Consider the following 18,683-nt stretch of genomic DNA (forward strand, 5'->3'; position numbering starts at 1 on the left):
TATGACTGAGACGTAGTTTTAGTGACCTAGTTTTATATTTATGACTGAGACGGTGTTGGTAGTTTTAGTGACATAGTTTTATATTTATGACTGCGACAGTGTTGGTAGTTATAGTGTCCTAGTTTTATATTTATTACTGCGACAGCGTTGGTAGTTCTAGTGACCTAGTTTTATATTTATAACTGCGACAGTGTTGGTAGTTCTAGTGACCTGGTTTTATATTTATGACTGCGACAGTGTTGGTAGTTTTAGTGACCTAATTTTATATTTATGACTGCGACAGTGTTGGTAGTTTTAGTAAATATTGAAAGAGAAGTGGAGTAATTTATGAATGTAACTGTTCTATGTAGTCCAAACAACTAGTTGACATTGTTACCTTTTCCTGGGATTGGCCTTATCACTGGGATCATGTTTACATTATTACTTTTAATGAGAATGTTGATTGCTTAATCATCCAGGTGAGAGAAAAGGTCCTTTGGGCTTCATGTCCTATTTTTGATGAAGTCTGTATGATCTGGAGTTCATACCATTGACAGTAAAAATACATGAATATTTACGGTAATAGTACAGACTTTATAGTTTTTATTTAAAAATGAGTTGGCCTTGACAGTTTTAAACCCACTGCACTACAAAAAGATAACCGATTTGTTTTGTGTACTGTAACATTTGTATATATGATAACATATCATGATCTAGGTGAAGATTTTCTAAACTTGCATCGCCAGTCTCTTGACAAGCTAGTTGAAGACATTGAATGATCTTTACCTTTTACAGAACAAACTGAATTACATCTTCCCAAGTAAAACAGTAGGAAGTTTGATGAAATTGAGGTTATAGGAACCATATATTTATAGAAAGGAAACAAAAACATCGACAGACTGACAAACAAGATATGATGTCCTGCTAAGTTGGATGTTTATAAAGGGACACTGAGATAAGGATATAGTCTGCTGTTCACCATAAAGCAGCTGGTTTTCTGTGATTGACACAGTAAATAATACCTTGGTTTACACTTATGGTTCCAGTCAGTCAGTTGTATGATGGTAGTCACCATGCTGGACACTTGGAAGTAAACATGACAAATAGAGACGTCAGTGTTAGCTATTTTACTGGAATTGTGCATTAATAGAATCGGTCACTCCAGTGAGAAATCTCAAATTGGCAGTAAAATTTTTGCTATTTAAATATGCATTAATTATGTGTGTACATTTGTTTTCATTTTAGGCGTGGTACGAAAAAATGAGGATAGCTGTGATTGGCCAGAGTTTATTCGGGGCAGATGTATATCGTCTTCTTCAGAAAGATGGACACAACATTGTTGGAGTGTTTACGGTACCGGACGTCAACGGCAAACCTGACCCCCTAGGTAAGACCTTTTCTAGATCTGTTCTGTACCAAATTGCAATGAAAACGCTGACACCTTAGGTAAAACTACTTCTGGCTGACATTATACCATCCCTGTCCTGCCTGTTCTCATCTCATTTAAGTGCTGGTTCATGATCAATGACCATCTTTATTTTTCTCTGTACAATTTTGCCCATTTAGCTTGTTACATTTTAGCTGAAGCCTCTTGTGAGCTCTAACTTGTCATAGGGTATCTAGAACAAAAATTGTCTGCATGGTCAAGTTTGTCACTGAATTTGAAGATGACATGATTATGTAGGTTGTATTGGGGTTGCTTTATCTGTTGACACCAGTTATTAATTAGCTCACCTGGCCCGAAGGCAAAGGGTCCATCGTCAATTTTTTTACTTTAAACAACTTCTTCTGAATAACCATAAGGCCCATGAGGGTGATGATATTTGGCCAGTAGCATGCTGGCATAAAGGGTTACCAAGTTTGTTCAAATGAATGACTGAGTTATATTCAAGGTCACAGGGGTCAAATATGTTGAAATATTTTAATAACTACTTCTGAATAACCAGAAGGCCCAGGATGATGGTATTTGGCCAATCACATACTGGCATGAAGGGCTACCAAGTTTGTTCAAATGAATGACCTTGATTTATATTCAAGGTCACAGGGGTTAACAAACAAGCTAGTCCAAATTATTGTTACATAAAAGTTGTTTTACAGGTGTTGTAGTCTAGAACTCTCTTAGAAAGAAGATTTGTAAATGTAGGGTAGTAATGTATAACCTTAAACCACCTTTTGTTATGTGTTGACAGCGGCGGCCGCTTCCAATGATGGGATCCCGGTGTTTAAGTATAAGCGGTGGCAGTTGAAAAAGCAGGTGATTCCGGAGGTACTGGAGGAGTACAAGTCTGTGGGGGCAGAGCTCAATGTCCTACCATTCTGTTCACAGTTCATTCCCATGGACGTCATCACTTTCCCTCGCAAACAGAGCATCATTTACCACCCTTCAATACTTCCCAGGCACAGAGGAGCATCGGCCATCAACTGGTACATACACAAAAAGAAAAAAAAGATTTCTAAACATATTAATATGTAAACGATGGTGAATATGTAATATTGTATTTGGGAAGTGTCACAAGCTAAATTGGAAATCATGCATTATTTGAGTCTGAATGTGTTTTTTCCCCTTGTATTAACCCTGTCACCACTGTAGACCATAATGGACTCATCCAGATCAATGTATGATAGAGTCTACTAAAGTTACATTGGGGTGAAAGGGTTAAACTAATAAAAGTTACACATAAATGTGAATAAGAAAATATGACAAACTACCTAGTGTCTCTACCTAGTGGCACTATATCTTATGCAGTACATTCAGGAATTACACTTGGTTTGTTTGGCGGTAGTTTTGTACAGAAGTGCTCCTAGTAAGCCCATGTCCTAATTTTGTTTCTATCTATAAATTTATGGTAAGGCTGAACAAGTAAAACTTATAATGTTAAAAATGTGTTGCTGTCTTACACAATTTTCTACATTTTATTGAATTAAATGTATATTTAGGTAGATAGACCATGAAAAGCTATTGACAAGAAATTATATTGACAGCATTGTTCCTGTCTTACAGGACCCTCATGCAAGGTGATGCCTCTGCTGGCTTCTCTGTGTTTTGGGCTGACGATGGACTGGACACAGGGCCCATACTGCTTCAGAGGAAGACCTTTGTGGACCCTAATGACACAGTTGATACAATCTACAACAGATTTCTCTTCCCCGAGGGAGTCAGAGCCATGGTAAGGTCACTGTGGCCAATCACTCTTGTATTTCTTTATGTTGTTAGGGGCAACAACCAAAGTTGTTTTGTAGCTGCATTGTTAGCCTTTGTTCATGGTCCGCACGTTGTCTGTCGTCTTTTCATTCATTGTCTATCCTTTAACAATTCTTGTTATCGCTTTTGCTCAGAAAGTACTGGAGAGTTCTTTCTCAACTCTCATACATGTGTAAGTTTCCCTTGGTCTTTTATTGTGTATGTTTACTTTTGAGACTGATTGGAAAACAAAATGGCCGTCTGGTGGGCACCTTTGATTTTGACTGTTAGGATTTGTATACAGTTATTGTATGGGTGTGAGGGAAATATCACTTTTATTGTCCCTCGAGACATTAATTATTTCCCGAGGCGAAGCCAAAACTTCCGCGAAAATTTGAATGCAGGTTAAATAGCTCTAATAGGTTCTTGAAAGTGGTTATTTTGAATAGCATTTCTATTTTCTACTTTTATAAAGTGTAAAAAAGAAGAAAAGTATAATAATAATCTATATATATCAGAATGTACTGGTGGGATATTTCTTAAATTTGATTCACAGTTTTCCTTTTGTCATTTTCTATAGTTCTATAACAATCTTATAACAAAAAGAGTTACAGAATGGATTTTCAGGAATATTTGTTAGACCTTCAGCCTAGAATGTGGAACCCTCAGCTCATACCGTTTGACTTGCAGCCCAGATGTAGTTGAGCCTCAAACCCATTCAACAACTCTATACTGATTCTTTACTTGGTAGTATAGTTGAGGGAGCCTTTATTTTGCCTTTTTTCGTCTGCCGTACGTCCAACCAATAACAACCACAAGGCAAAAAGTTCCATTGAATACTAGACAACCGTTATCAAACATGATGAGAACAGAATGGTTTGTATTTGTAGGGAGATGCTGTGAGGATGATCACTCAGGGCACCGCCCCCAGTATCGTACAGAGTGAGGAGGGAGCCACGTACGATGCCATGTTAAACAAGAGGTCTCTAGTGGAGGTACAGCATCTTAATATACACCCCATGTTAAACAAGAGGTCTCTAGTGGAGGTACTGTACAGCATCTTAATATACACCCCATGTTAAACAAGAGGTCTCTAGTGGAGGTACTGTACAGCATCTTAATATACACCCCATGTTAAACAAGAGGTCTCTAGTGGAGGTACTGTACAGCATCTTAATATACACCCCATGTTAAACAAGAGGTCTCTAGTGGAGGTACTGTACAGCATCTTAATATACACCCCATGTTAAACAAGAGGTCTCTAGTGGAGGTACTGTACAGCATCTTAATATACACCCCATGTTAAACAAGAGGTCTCTAGTGGAGGTACTGTACAGCATCTTAATATACACCCCATGTTAAACAAGAGGTCTCTAGTGGAGGTACTGTACAGCATCTTAATATACACCCCATGTTAAACAAGAGGTCTCTAGTGGAGGTACTGTACAGCATCTTAATATACACCCCATGTTAAACAAGAGGTCTCTAGTGGAGGTACTGTACAGCATCTTAATATACACCCCATGTTAAACAAGAGGTCTCTAGTGGAGGTACTGTACAGCATCTTAATATACACCCCATGTTAAACAAGAGGTCTCTAGTGGAGGTACTGTACAGCATCTTAATATACACCCCATGTTAAACAAGAGGTCTCTAGTGGAGGTACTGTACAGCATCTTAATATACACCCCATGTTAAACAAGAGGTCTCTAGTGGAGGTACTGTACAGCATCTTAATATACACCCCATGTTAAACAAGAGGTCTCTAGTGGAGGTACTGTACAGCATCTTAATATACACCCCATGTTAAACAAGAGGTCTCTAGTGGAGGTACTGTACAGCATCTTAATATACACCCCATGTTAAACAAGAGGTCTCTAGTGGAGGTACTGTACAGCATCTTAATATACACCCCATGTTAAACAAGAGGTCTCTAGTGGAGGTACTGTACAGCATCTTAATATACACCCCATGTTAAACAAGAGGTCTCTAGTGGAGGTACTGTACAGCATCTTAATATACACCCCATGTTAAACAAGAGGTCTCTAGTGGAGGTACTGTACAGCATCTTAATATACACCCCATGTTAAACAAGAGGTCTCTAGTGGAGGTACTGTACAGCATCTTAATATACACCCCATGTTAAACAAGAGGTCTCTAGTGGAGGTACTGTACAGCATCTTAATATACACCCCATGTTAAACAAGAGGTCTCTAGTGGAGGTACTGTACAGCATCTTAATATACACCCCATGTTAAACAAGAGGTCTCTAGTGGAGGTACTGTACAGCATCTTAATATACACCCCATGTTAAACAAGAGGTCTCTAGTGGAGGTACTGTACAGCATCTTAATATACACCCCATGTTAAACAAGAGGTCTCTAGTGGAGGTACTGTACAGCATCTTAATATACACCCCATGTTAAACAAGAGGTCTCTAGTGGAGGTACTGTACAGCATCTTAATATACACCCCATGTTAAACAAGAGGTCTCTAGTGGAGGTACTGTACAGCATCTTAATATACACCCCATGTTAAACAAGAGGTCTCTAGTGGAGGTACTGTACAGCATCTTAATATACACCCCATGTTAAACAAGAGGTCTCTAGTGGAGGTACTGTACAGCATCTTAATATACACCCCATGTTAAACAAGAGGTCTCTAGTGGAGGTACTGTACAGCATCTTAATATACACCCCATGTTAAACAAGAGGTCTCTAGTGGAGGTACTGTACAGCATCTTAATATACACCCCATGTTAAACAAGAGGTCTCTAGTGGAGGTACTGTACAGCATCTTAATATTCATACCCCATGTTAAACAAGAGGTCTCTAGTGGAGGTACTGTACAGCATCTTAATATTCACACCCCATGTTAAACAAGAGGTCTCTAGTGGAGGTACAGCATCTTAATATTCACACCACATGTTAAACAAGAGGTCTCTAGTTGAGGTACAGCATCAATAACATTCACCCCCCATGTTAAACAAGAGGTCTCTAGTGGAGGTTCTGTACAGCATCAATAATATTTACACTCCATGTTAAACAAGAGGTCTCTAGTGGAGGTACAGCATCAATAGTATCTGCACGCCATACAAAATGATAGAGTAAATGATACAAGAAAATAATTGTAAATTCATTATTTAATATTCAAAAGGACTGGTCAAAGTATAATATTGGGTTTTGTACTTTACAGATTAATATGGACCAGTCAGCGATGGCTATCCACAACTTTATCCGAGGCTGTGACAAGGTTCCTGGGGCCTGGACTACTGTAGATGGTCAGGTATGTAGGATTTATGTAATAGGGTTACAGTCACAAGGTACCTGTCGCCTAGACTACTGTAGAAGGTCAGGTATGTAGGATTTATGTAATAGGATTACAGTCACAAGGTACCTGGGGCCTGGACTACTGTAGACGGTCAGGTATGTAGGATTTATGTAATAGGGTTACAGTCACATGATACCTGGGGCCTGGACTGCTGTAGATGGTCAGGTATGTAGGATTTATGTAATAGGATTACAGTCACAAGGTACCTGGGGCCTGGACTACTGTAGAAGGTCAGGTATGTAGGACTTATGTTATAGGGTTACAGTCACAAGGTACCTGGGGCCTGGACTACTGTAGAAGGTCAGGTATGTAGGACTTATGTAATAGGATTATTGTCACATGTTGCCGGGGGCCTAGGGTCAGGTATGTAGGACTTATGTAATAGGATTATTGTCACATGTTGCCGGGGGCCTAGGGTCAGGTATGTAGGACTTATGTAATAGGGTTACAGTCACAATGTAGCTGGGGCCTGGACTACTGTAGACGGTCAGGCATGTAGGATTTATGTTATAGGGTTACAGTCACAAGATACCTGGGGCCTGAACTACTGTAGACGGTCAGGTATGTAGAATTTATGTTATAGGGTTACATTCACAAGGTACCTGGGGCCTTGACTACTGTAGACGGTCAGGTATGTAGGACTTATGTAATAGGGTTACAGTCACAAGATACCTGGGGCCTGAACTACTGTAGACGGTCAGGTATGTAGGACTTATGTAATATGGTTACAGTCACAAGGTAGCTGGGGCCTGGACTACTGTAGACAGTCAGGTATGTAGGATTTATATAATAGGGTTACAGTCACAAGGTACCTGGAGCCTAGACTACTGTAGACGGTCAGGTATGTAGGATTTATGTAATAGGGTTACAGTCACAAGGTACCGGGGCCTGGACTACTGTAGACAGTCAGGTATGTAGGACTTATGTAATAGGGTTACAGTCACAAGGTACCTGGAGCCTAGACTACTGTAGACGGTCAGGTATGTAGGACTTATGTAAAAGGGTTACAGTCACAAGGTACCTGGAGCCTAGACTCCTGTAGACGGTCAGGTATGTAGGATTTATGTAATAGGGTTACAGTCACAAGGTCCCGGGGCCTGGACTACTGTAGACAGTCAGGTATGTAGGAGTTATGTAATAGGGTTACAGTCACAAGGTACCTTGGGCCTGGACTACTGTAGACGGTCAGGTATGTAGGACTTATGTAAAAGGGTTACAGTCACAAGGTACCTGGAGCCTAGACTACTCTAGACAGTCAGGGATGTAGGACTTATGTAATAGGATTACAGTCACAAGGTACCTGGGGCCTGGACTACTGTAGACGGTCAGGTATGTAGGGTTTATGTAATAGTGTTACAGTCACAAGGTACCTGTCGCCTAGACTACTGTAGACAGTCAGGTATGTAGGACTTATGTAATAGGGTTACAGTCACAAGGTACCTGGAGCCTAGACTACTCTAGACAGTCAGGGATGTAGGACTTATGTAATAGGATTACAGTCACAAGGTACCGGGGCCTGGACTACTGTAGATGGTAAGGTATGTAGGGTTTATGTTATAGGGTTACAGTCACAAGGTACCTGGGGCCTGAACTACTGTAGACGGTCAGGAATGTAGGATTTATGTTATAGGGTTACGTTCACAAGATACCTGGGGCCTGAACTACTGTAGACGGTCAGGAATGTAGGATTTATGTTATAGGGTTACAGTCACAGGGTACATGGGGCCTGGACTACTATAGAAGGTCAGGTATGTAGGGTTTATGTAATAGTGTTACAGTCACAAGGTACCTTGGGCCTGGACTACTGTAGACGGTCAGGTATGTAGTATGTAGGACTTATGTAAAAGGGTTACAGTCACAAGGTGCCTGGGGCCTGGACTACTATAGACGGTCAGGTATGTAAGATTTATGTTATTGGCTTACAGTCACAAGGTACCTTGGGCCTGGACTACTGTAGATGGTAAGGTATGTAGGGTTTATGTAATAGGATTACAGTCGCAAGGTACCTGGGGCCTGAACTACTGTAGACGGTCAGGAATGTAGGATTTATGTTATAGGGTTACGTTCACAAGATACCTGGGGCCTGAACTACTGTAGACGGTCAGGGATGTAGGATTTATGTTATAGGGTTACAGTCACAAGGAACCTGGGGCCTGGACTACTATAGACGGTCAGGTATGTAAGATTTATGTTATTGGCTTCCAGTCACAAGGTACCTGGGGCCTGGACTGCTGTAGACGGTCAGGTCTGTAGGACTTATGTAATAGGGCCTTGACTACTGTAGACAGTCAGGTATGCAGGACTTATGTAATAGGGTTACAGTCACAATGTAGCTGGGGCCTGGACTACGGGGCCTAGACTACTGTAGACGGTCAGGAATGTAGGATTTATGTTATAGGGTTACGTTCACAAGGTACCTGGGGCCTTGACTACTGTAGACAGTCAGGAATGTAGGACTTATGTAATAGGATTATAGTCACAAGGTACCGGGGGCCTAGGGTCAGGTATGTAGGACTTATGTAAAAGGGTTACAGTCACAAGGTACATGAGGCCTGGACTACTATAGACGGTCAGGTATGTACAGTCACAAGGTACCGGGGCCTGGACTACTGTAGAAGGTCAGGTATGTAGGGTTTATGTTATAGGGTTACAGTCACAAGGTACCTGGGGCCTGGACTGCTGTAGACGGTCAGGTATGTAAGATTTATATAATATAGTTACAGTCACAAGGTACCTGGGGCCTGGACTACTGTAGACGGTTAGGTATGTAGGATTTATGTTATATTGTTACATTCACAAGGTACCTGGGGCCTTGACTACTGTAGACGGTCAGGTATGTAGGGTTTATGTAATAGGATTACAGTCACAAGGTACCCGGGGCCTGGACTACTGTAGACGGTCAGGTATGTAAGATTTATATAATATAGTTACAGTCACAAGATACCTGGGGCCTTGACTACTGTAGACGGTTAGGTATGTAGGATTTATGTTATATTGTTACAGTCACAAGGTACCTGGGGCCTGGACTACTGTAGACGGTCAGGTATGTAGGACTTATGTTAAAGGGTTACAGTCACAAGGTACCTGGGACCTGGACTACTGTAGACGGTCAGGTATGTAGGACTTATGTTATAGGGTTACAGTCATAAGGTACCTGGGGCCTGGACTACTGTAGACGGTCAGGTATGTAGGCTTTATGTTATAGGGTTACAGTCATAGTTAACGTCACAAGGTACCTGGGGCCTGGACTACTGTACTGGACTACTATAGACGGTCAGGTATGTAGGGTTTATGTAATAGTGTTACAGTCGCAAGGTACCTGTCGCCTAGACTACTGTAGACAGTCAGGTATGGAGGATTTATGTTATAGTGTTAAAGTCACAAGGTAGCTGGGGCCTGGACTACTGTAGACAGTCATGTATGTAGGACTTATGTTATAGTGTTAAAGTCACAAGGTAGCTGGGGCCTGGACTACTGTAGACGGTCAGGTATGTAGGACTTATGTAATAGGGTTACAGTCACAAGGTATCCACACAGGTTTCTTCATGTTTGAATTTGTGAATATTTTCTACTTTTGTAATAGGCTGATAAACCTCCTAGATTTTAAAGGTTTAAATTTTGAAATGTCCATCCTGAGGCACTGCTTGTCATCGAGCAAATTCCATGTAACTTTGACCTTTTCATCTGAAAATCATTTTTTGTCATTTAGATATTACACGCTTATAGGGGAATGACTACACCCATTTAATTTACAGTTTCATCAAGTATAAGGTTTAGTAATAATTTATAGATTTAAGTGAAGGAAAACTGGTAACGACTATTATAACAATAAAATCTGAACACAGGTATAGTCTGTCCAAACAAAGGCTGAGCTTGCTGTTGGTTTATATACAATATGAACCTTACCCTCCTGTTGGGGATAGTACTGTCTATATACAATTATTACACAGTAAAGATTAGTCCAGACTTAATTCACAGACTTGTTTTTGTTTTTGTAGAAAGTGACTCTGTTTGGATCACGCCTTTGGAATAGGATGGAGCCCTATGGGACCAAAGTGAATGTGAAAGGTTCGACCCAGCAAGGAGTCGTCCACAAAAATGGACTCGCTCTCTATGGCAATGATGGGAAGATGGTAGGTCACTTTGTGTAGAGTTTTCTCCTAAGTAATGGGATTTTTCAATGTGGATTGTTTGAAATATTTTACCTTTGTAATGTTTGGGTACCATGGGTACTATATCCGCATTGTGACTCCTTTAATTGATCCAGGTGTATGAATTCTGGTGCTTGCAATGTTCTGAAATCTCGTATTTTTTTTACATCTGTAATCTTTGATAAAAAGATTAGATGAAGTAGCAGGTAATTATATAAGTATCTATATATATATATATATATATATATTGGCTGTTGATATTTTCACCCTAAACATTAAATTCAATATTTTGATTATAGTTCTGGTTCCATGGACTACATTTAAAGGAACTTATCTGGTATTCAATGTTCAATTTTTTTTTTTTTTATAAATGTATGTTTTTATACCTTGATAAAATTTGATATGACCTGTGTATGAATCTGACCTCTGACCTGTATGTAAAGCTGACCTCTGACCTGTATGTAATTTCGTAAAGCTGAACTCTGTGATATTTTCATTGCAGGTAAATGTCACACAGATTCAGTATGAAAATGGAAAAATGATCCAGGCAAACAAGTTTGGTAAGGAGGACTTGTCGCAGGCAAAACTGGAACTCTCTGCCGAGGAGGAGAAAATGCTCACCTCTTTAAAGGTTGGTGTTTTGAAAGTTTTGAGAGATATAGTGTATGTATTATACTGTGAATACTTTGAATCAGGTGTGTGTACATATATAGCAATATTACATTGCTGAGGAACAGTAGAAAACTGGAACAAGTATGCTTTTTATAAACAGTCGAAAGTATTTGAAAGACAGCTAAGCAAATTAAGAGCTTGCACTTGAGTATTTAAATCTGGGCTCACGTAACTTATTTTGGGTGATATTTTACACAATCATATTAACATAATTAGATTTGTATATTGTTGTTCCAAACACATCTTCAAAGAAAACTTTGACAATTTAAGTCTCCTGACTGAAGTGTTGTTACTTTTGTCTCAAAATCATGAGGTGCCTGTTCCTTTAATATTTTCAGGACAACTAAAACATTAGTGATAAAATGCTTTGAAATACAAAGGTTTAACTCTGTCTATATAGACAATAACAATTTATATGAATCTTCAACAAAGAGTGGGGCACTAATGAATTCTATATGACCAATATTTGGTTCCATCCACAGTTAAATTCCTCTTACCCCAATACCTCCTCCTCATACAATACCTAATGATGAATAGTGTCGGATTCAATGTACATAATATTTTACCATGTAAAATTTATTTTCTTGTATTTATGAAATTAAACCACTGTTGTATTTATGAAATTAAACCACTGTATTGATATGTATGGAGAGTTGTGTATGTGAACCACTGTATTGATACGTATGGAGAGTTGTGAATGTGAACCACTGTATTGATACGTATGGAGAGTTGTGTATGTGAACCACTGTATTGATACGTATGGAGAGTTGTGTATGTGAACCACTGTATTGATACGTATGGAGAGTTGTGTATGTGAACCACTGTATTGATACGTATGGAGAGTTGTGTATGTGAACCACTGTATTGATACGTATGGAGAGTTGTGTATGTGAACCACTGTATTGATACGTATGGAGAGTTGTGTATGTGAACCACTGTATTGATACGTATGGAGAGTTGTGTATGTGAACCACTGTATTGATACGTATGGAGAGTTGTGTATGTGAACCACTGTATTGATACGTATGGAGAGTTGTGTATGTGAACCACTGTATTGATACGTATGGAGAGTTGTGTATGTGAACCACTGTATTGATACGTATGGAGAGTTGTGTATGTGAACCACTGTATTGATACGTATGGAGAGTTGTGTATGTGAACCACTGTATTGATACGTATGGAGAGTTGTGTATGTGAACCACTGTATTGATACGTATGGAGAGTTGTGTATGTGAACCACTGTATTGATACGTATGGAGAGTTGTGTATGTGAACCACTGTATTGATACGTATGGAGAGTTGTGTATGTGAACCACTGTATTGATACGTATGGAGAGTTGTGTATGTGAACCACTGTATTGATACGTATGGAGAGTTGTGTATGTGAACCACTGTATTGATACGTATGGAGAGTTGTGTATGTGAACCACTGTATTGATATGTATGGAGAGTTGTGTATGTGAACCACTGTATTGATACGTATGGAGAGTTGTGTATGTGACCATTGATGTTTGCTATTTTTCAGTCTGTCTGGAACGGTATTTTAAATGTAGACATTGATGAAACCACTGACTTCTTTAAGTGTGGAGCTGGCTCCATGGATGTGGTGAGGTAAGTGTTTTAACTGATTATTACACACTTAACTATCTAAAAGCTGTGTAACCTGTTATCATGGGTAAAAGCCTTGCAATTTAACCAGTAGCAAGTACCATGTTCTTGAGTCTGGGAGTTACTCCGAACAACAGCCTCTGGCCTGGGGAAGATATTTCAGTAGAATAGCCCCAAATTAAATTTGTCCCAAGACAATTAAATCATCCCTCATAAAATCAAAAGATTCAGTCCTTAAATGAAAATCTATGTGTGAAATAACATTAGTAGGAAGTTGGTGCTGTCCTGAAATGTTAACTTTTTACATATATATGTTGTGTGTAGGTTAGTGGAGGAGGTGAAGGAGTTGTGTAACAGTACCACCCTCCAGAATGTAAACTATTTACATATGTATGTTGTGTGTAGGTTAGTGGAGGAGGTGAAGGAGAAATGTAATGGTACCACCCTCCAGAATGTAAACTATTTACATATGTATGTTGTGTGTAGGTTAGTGGAGGAGGTGAAGGAGAAATGTAATGGTACCACCCTCCAGACTGAAGACGTGTACATGAATACCACATTTGAGGATTTCTCCAGTTGCGTCATCCGGCGGAGTCGTGGAATTGAGGACAAGGAACCATTTGTATTTGATGCAGTATGTGTTGTTCATGCATTATTTTCTCACCTGGTTCGAAGAGTCATGATTTTCTTTCCTTGGAAACTTTCGTTGTGTGTTAATAGCTTTTTGAGATAAGATATAAAATGGTTCCCTTTGTCTAATTATTGGTTATCATCATGTTTGTCTTTCAAACTTTCAAAAACCAACTGTCTTTTTAAAATTATTTTTGAAATATTAGCTTTAGTGATTGAGATAAACAAGGAAATCAGTAACTCTTTGATAGGGAGCCTTCATATAGCTTTATATCAATATTTCATTGTATTTTAAGAACTGTTGAAATTCATAGTTCCAATTCTGTATGTAGAGAATCAGAATTTTCATCATTTGACGAGAAAAACATAAAAAACTTATAATTGAATTTTAAACCACTATTTAATCCAGTAAACTTTTGAGCAGCTAATTAATTTTCAAAGATGAAATAACACTTGTTTTAACTTTTTTTTTTTTTCAGGTAAAAATGAATGTCAACAATATGGATATCTCTTTTGCTCACCAACTTTTCATTGACAACGAATTCATCGACTCCTCTGATGGAAAGACTTTCAAGACTGTAAATCCTAATGACGAATCTGTAAGTCCGACTAGTTACCACCAAGTTACCAAGTCACCTAGTTACCAAGTCACCTAGTTACAAAGTCCGCCTAGTTACCAAGTCCACCTAGTTACCAAATCCACCTAGTTACCAAGTCACCTAGTAACCAAGTCCACCTAGTTACCAAATCCACCTAGTTACCAAGTCACCTTGTAACAAAGCCACCTAGTCACCAAGTCACCTAGTTATGAAGTCCACATAGTAACCAAGTCCACCTAGTCACCAAGTCACCTAGTTACAAAGTCCACCTAGTTACCAAGTCCACCTAGTAACTAAGTCTGCCTAGTTACCAAGTCCACCTAGTAACCAAGTCCACCTAGTTAACAAGTCCACCTAGTTACCAAGTCTGCCTAGTAACCAAGTCCACCCAGTTAGAAAGTCCACCTAGTTACCAAGTCCACCTAGTAACTAAGTCTGCCTAGTTACCAAGTCACCTAGTAACCAAGTCCAACTAGTTACCAAATCCACCTAGGTACCAAGTCCACCTAGTTACCAAGTCCACCTAGTCACCAAGTCACCTAGTTACCAAGTCCACCTAGTTACCAAGTCCACCTAGTTACCAAGTCCACCTAGTAACTAAGTCTGCCTAGTTACCAAGTCCGCCTAGTTACCAAGTTCACCTAGTAACCAAGTCCACCTAGTTACCAAGTCCGCCTAGTTACCAAGTCCGCCTAGTAACCAAGTCCACCTAGTTAGAAAGTCAGCTAGTTCACAAGTCCACCTAGTTACCAAGTCCAAAAAAACCCAATGACAAATCTGTAAGTCCACCTAGTTGCCAAGAAAAAAGAAAAAACATCCACCTGAACTATGAAGTATTCTTTATAATCCATGATATGTTTTGACAGTTCTTTCTCTAATTTACTCTTGCATTACAGGTTTATAGCTCGCCTATAAATGAAAAGTTGGTCTGAAGTTTTCTGTGGAAAATTACCATAAGATTTGGTACTTCGATCAAATTTAAAGGTCTTGGAATCAAGTTCTTTGCGCTTTCCTGAGTACATTCTTCAACCCCATGAAAGAGGAAAAGCTTTTTCTCAGACAAGTTACATAACTTATTCTGGTTTTATGTTTGTACAGGTGATATGTGAGATAGCAAAGGGCACGCCCACTGATGTCAACCGGGCAGTAGAGGCAGCCAAGGTAAGTCCTACTGGTCAGACACCCTGGACAACGGTCAAGTCAAGGGTAGTGGTCAGGAGTCAAATGTAAGGTCAGGGCTCAAATCCAGGGTAGTGGTCAGGGGTCAGACAGCTAGGACAGTGGTCAATGCCAGGGAAGTGGTCAGGGGTCAGGCAGCTAGGACAGTGGTCAATGCCAGGAAAGTGGTCAGGGGTCAGGCTGTTAGGTCAGGGTCACGTCTAGGGTAGTGGTCAGGGGGTCAGACAGCTAGGACAGGGGTCAAGTCATGGAAAATGGAGGGCAGGGTTCAAGTCCATGGTAGTGGTCAGGGAGTCAGACAGCTAGGTCAGGGGTCAAGTTCAGGGTAGTGGTCAGGGGGTCAGACAGCTAGGACAGGGGTCAAGTCCAGGGAAGTGGTCAGGGAGTCAGACAGCTAGGATAGGGGTCAAGTCCTTGAAAATGGATGGCAGGAGTCAAATCAATGGTAGTGGTCAGGAGTCAGACAGCAAGGACAGGGGTCAATGCCAGGGAAGTGGTCAGCATCCTTCATAACTTTGACAGGGATGTCCATTTAAATGTAGGCAGTAGACAGTAGTCAGATGTAAGAATGGGAATAAGCTAAAATTGAAATAATGGCACCAACACCGTGTAAGTAATGTTAGTAATTGCTGTTTATTGTATCACAATGATACACTACTAAGGTGTTTTATGTTATATTGATTAGGTTGTAATAGGGCTGGTATCGTATAATGGAAAACTGGTATATTTCAAAACATGTACACTGGATATTGTATTGCATTGCAGTACCAAAAAAAATAAATATAGATACATTGTGCTGCACCTAAGGCATATCGGGACCCCTATAGGTTTTTGTCTTTCTGGTAGTGTAGTTGGAAAAAGAGCTGGTATTCTGAAAGTATGAGCTTGTTTGTTGACAGGCAGCATTCTATGAAGGAGAGTGGGGAAGAATGAACGCCAGAGACAAGGGAGCTCTTATGTTCAAGTAAGTATATATATATATAGAATGAATCAGTTGAATTTCCTGATGCTAAAGTGGTATAAGTAACGACAAAACGATAAATAAACATGTAATAACCTCTAAATGAAGGCTCTATACTGAAGTCTTGAAGTAGACTTGACCATTTTTTGATGTTACTTATACCACTATTGGCCCTCAACCTATATCAGGCCCAAGGGCCTGGGGTCTGATATGAAAACAGGCATGTTATAACATTTTTATCATATTATTTTACTAATGAAAAAAAATCCATTAAAACAAAGATTTCCTCAACAAGCCTACATTCATGAACAATTTCCCACCATGTCCTGAAGAGCTTTATGCCATTCTGAGTTTTCCTCTTTGTGTTGCCGTTTTTCATGGTGTCGTCAAAACTACCGGTGTTCTCCCTTTCGATGTTAACAAACCTTGCCTCTTCCAACCTTTGGTCATTTTCTTTGTCGATAAGTTCATCTAATTCAAGTATTCGTTGAGCTAACGACTCGAGTACTGCTTCTCCATGAGACTCCATTGTAGACGAGAGGTGCAGACAACAACAACAAACCTATAAAACTTGATGCGGTTACCAGACCGGACTGTGTTGAAGACCCAGATGTGGGCTGATAAATACGGAAGCGGGCTGATATCACCGGATGTGGGCTGATATCTAAGGTTATTACACGGGCGGGCAATATCGACAATTCGAACGATACAGTAGCACTTATGCAATTTGGTCGATGTTTCAAGCAGAGTGTAAAATAGTGAGGTATCTCCTTTGTAGACTTGCCGACTTGATGGAACAACACCAGGAGGAGCTAGCTACAATAGAGAGCATGGACTCCGGGGCCGTGTACACACTGGCACTGAAAACGCACGTGGGCATGTCTATTGCCACCTTCAGATACTTCGCTGGCTGGTGTGACAAAATTCACGTGAGTTGTCATTCACAGTCAACTTTATGAGCTAGTGCAGAGTGAATGCTGGGCGGTGTTAGGATTGGATAACAGTAGTTTCTACAAAATACAAATATGGTTTCAGGTATAAACACAAGGTAACACTAATGAAGTGTAACACATCTCGACATGGTGACAGGTTTAATGGTTCAAATATTCACACTCCTAATTTAACATCATAGCAGCAGCTCAAACCTTACATCTGTATCTTGTGCATTGAATGTCTAATAAGGAATATTTTATCTCTAGCTGCCACAAGAATAATAACAGTTTCACAATTTACAATCAGATATAAGCATTTGGTACGTAACCCCCTCAAAAATGTTTAATTCATTTGAAAATGATAACAATATAAAAAAAAAAAAATCTATGGTGTTTTTACAGGGTTTGACAATTCCTATCAACAATGCCAGACCAAGCAAGAATTTGACCTATACAAAACGTGAACCAATCGGGTGAGTGCAGGATATCATAGCCTTAGTTTAACTCAAACTGAAGCTTGATTGAATTGTTTTTACCTGGACATACAAAATAAGGTACATGTAATATTTTTGTTTTGTTGATCACAAAAATATACTTTCCAGAATGTTTCATGAGAAGTGAGAGTATCATAAATGAAGTGGATTGCTAACAAAAGTGTTAACATAAAAAATATAAATAACCACTGACCCTGAAATGTGTAACTTTGTCCTTGACAGTGTGTGCGCCATTGTGGTGCCATGGAACTACCCACTCATGATGTTGGCTTGGAAGATGGCTGCCTGTCTGGCGGCAGGTAACACGGTGGTACTGAAGCCAGCTCAGGTAGGTTGTCACCCCTTCTTATCTCTGATAAAATTGTATGTAAACTGAACGGGTCAATCCCTAGTGTTTCAAAATAGCTTCTTTTGTAACAAACTGAACAGGAGCCTCTCAACATAACATCAGTTGTGAAAAAATAAAATGAAGAGTACTCTCTCAACACAATCCAGGCTCTAACAAATTGCTTCACACATAAGGACTGGATCTTTTGTGTCACCCGTGTGAGGTTAAAAACTTTTATCTTTAGGTGACGCCTCTGACTGCACTGAAGTTTGCCGAGCTTGTTGTGGAGGCTGGCTTTCCTCCAGGTGTCATCAACATCCTTCCTGGTCCAGGTGAGTAGCTGTTTTATCTGCTGAGTTGTGACTGTCCAGTAACAGTACTACTGCTGGGCGTACTTATATCATTAGAGACTTAGCTACATACTTATATCATTAGTTACTTAGCTACATACTTATATCATTAGAGACTTAGCTACGTACTTATATCATTAGAGACTTAGCTACGTACCTATATCATTAGAGACTTAGCTACATACTTATATCATTGGAGACTTAGCTACGTACTTATATCATAAGAGACTTAGCTACATACTTTTATCATTAGAGACTTAGCTACATACTTATATCATTAGAGATTTAG

General features: G+C 39.7%; 1 protein-coding gene across 1 annotated transcript in view; it reads left to right on the plus strand.

Annotated features, from left to right (window-relative positions):
- The first annotated feature begins 718 nt into the window (after positions 1-718).
- The window catches only part of LOC110441897 (cytosolic 10-formyltetrahydrofolate dehydrogenase-like), a 58,974-nt gene continuing 41,009 nt past the window's right edge, over positions 719-18,683 (plus strand). Inside the window, exons 1-17 of the mRNA XM_021485235.1 lie at positions 719-1,090; positions 1,225-1,366; positions 2,169-2,403; positions 2,981-3,146; positions 4,051-4,155; positions 6,356-6,445; positions 10,489-10,623; positions 11,144-11,272; positions 12,839-12,924; positions 13,408-13,555; positions 14,031-14,150; positions 15,249-15,311; positions 16,229-16,293; positions 17,069-17,219; positions 17,625-17,695; positions 17,939-18,044; positions 18,289-18,376. Of these exons, the coding sequence (XP_021340910.1) occupies positions 1,016-1,090; positions 1,225-1,366; positions 2,169-2,403; positions 2,981-3,146; positions 4,051-4,155; positions 6,356-6,445; positions 10,489-10,623; positions 11,144-11,272; positions 12,839-12,924; positions 13,408-13,555; positions 14,031-14,150; positions 15,249-15,311; positions 16,229-16,293; positions 17,069-17,219; positions 17,625-17,695; positions 17,939-18,044; positions 18,289-18,376 (1,975 nt within the window). The 5' untranslated portion in view covers positions 719-1,015. The remainder of the gene's footprint in view (positions 1,091-1,224; positions 1,367-2,168; positions 2,404-2,980; positions 3,147-4,050; positions 4,156-6,355; positions 6,446-10,488; positions 10,624-11,143; positions 11,273-12,838; positions 12,925-13,407; positions 13,556-14,030; positions 14,151-15,248; positions 15,312-16,228; positions 16,294-17,068; positions 17,220-17,624; positions 17,696-17,938; positions 18,045-18,288; positions 18,377-18,683) is intronic.

Source organism: Mizuhopecten yessoensis, unplaced genomic scaffold (genome assembly GCF_002113885.1).
Source record: "Mizuhopecten yessoensis strain PY_sf001 unplaced genomic scaffold, ASM211388v2 scaffold221, whole genome shotgun sequence".
NCBI classification, from domain to species: Eukaryota; Metazoa; Mollusca; class Bivalvia; order Pectinida; family Pectinidae; genus Mizuhopecten; species Mizuhopecten yessoensis.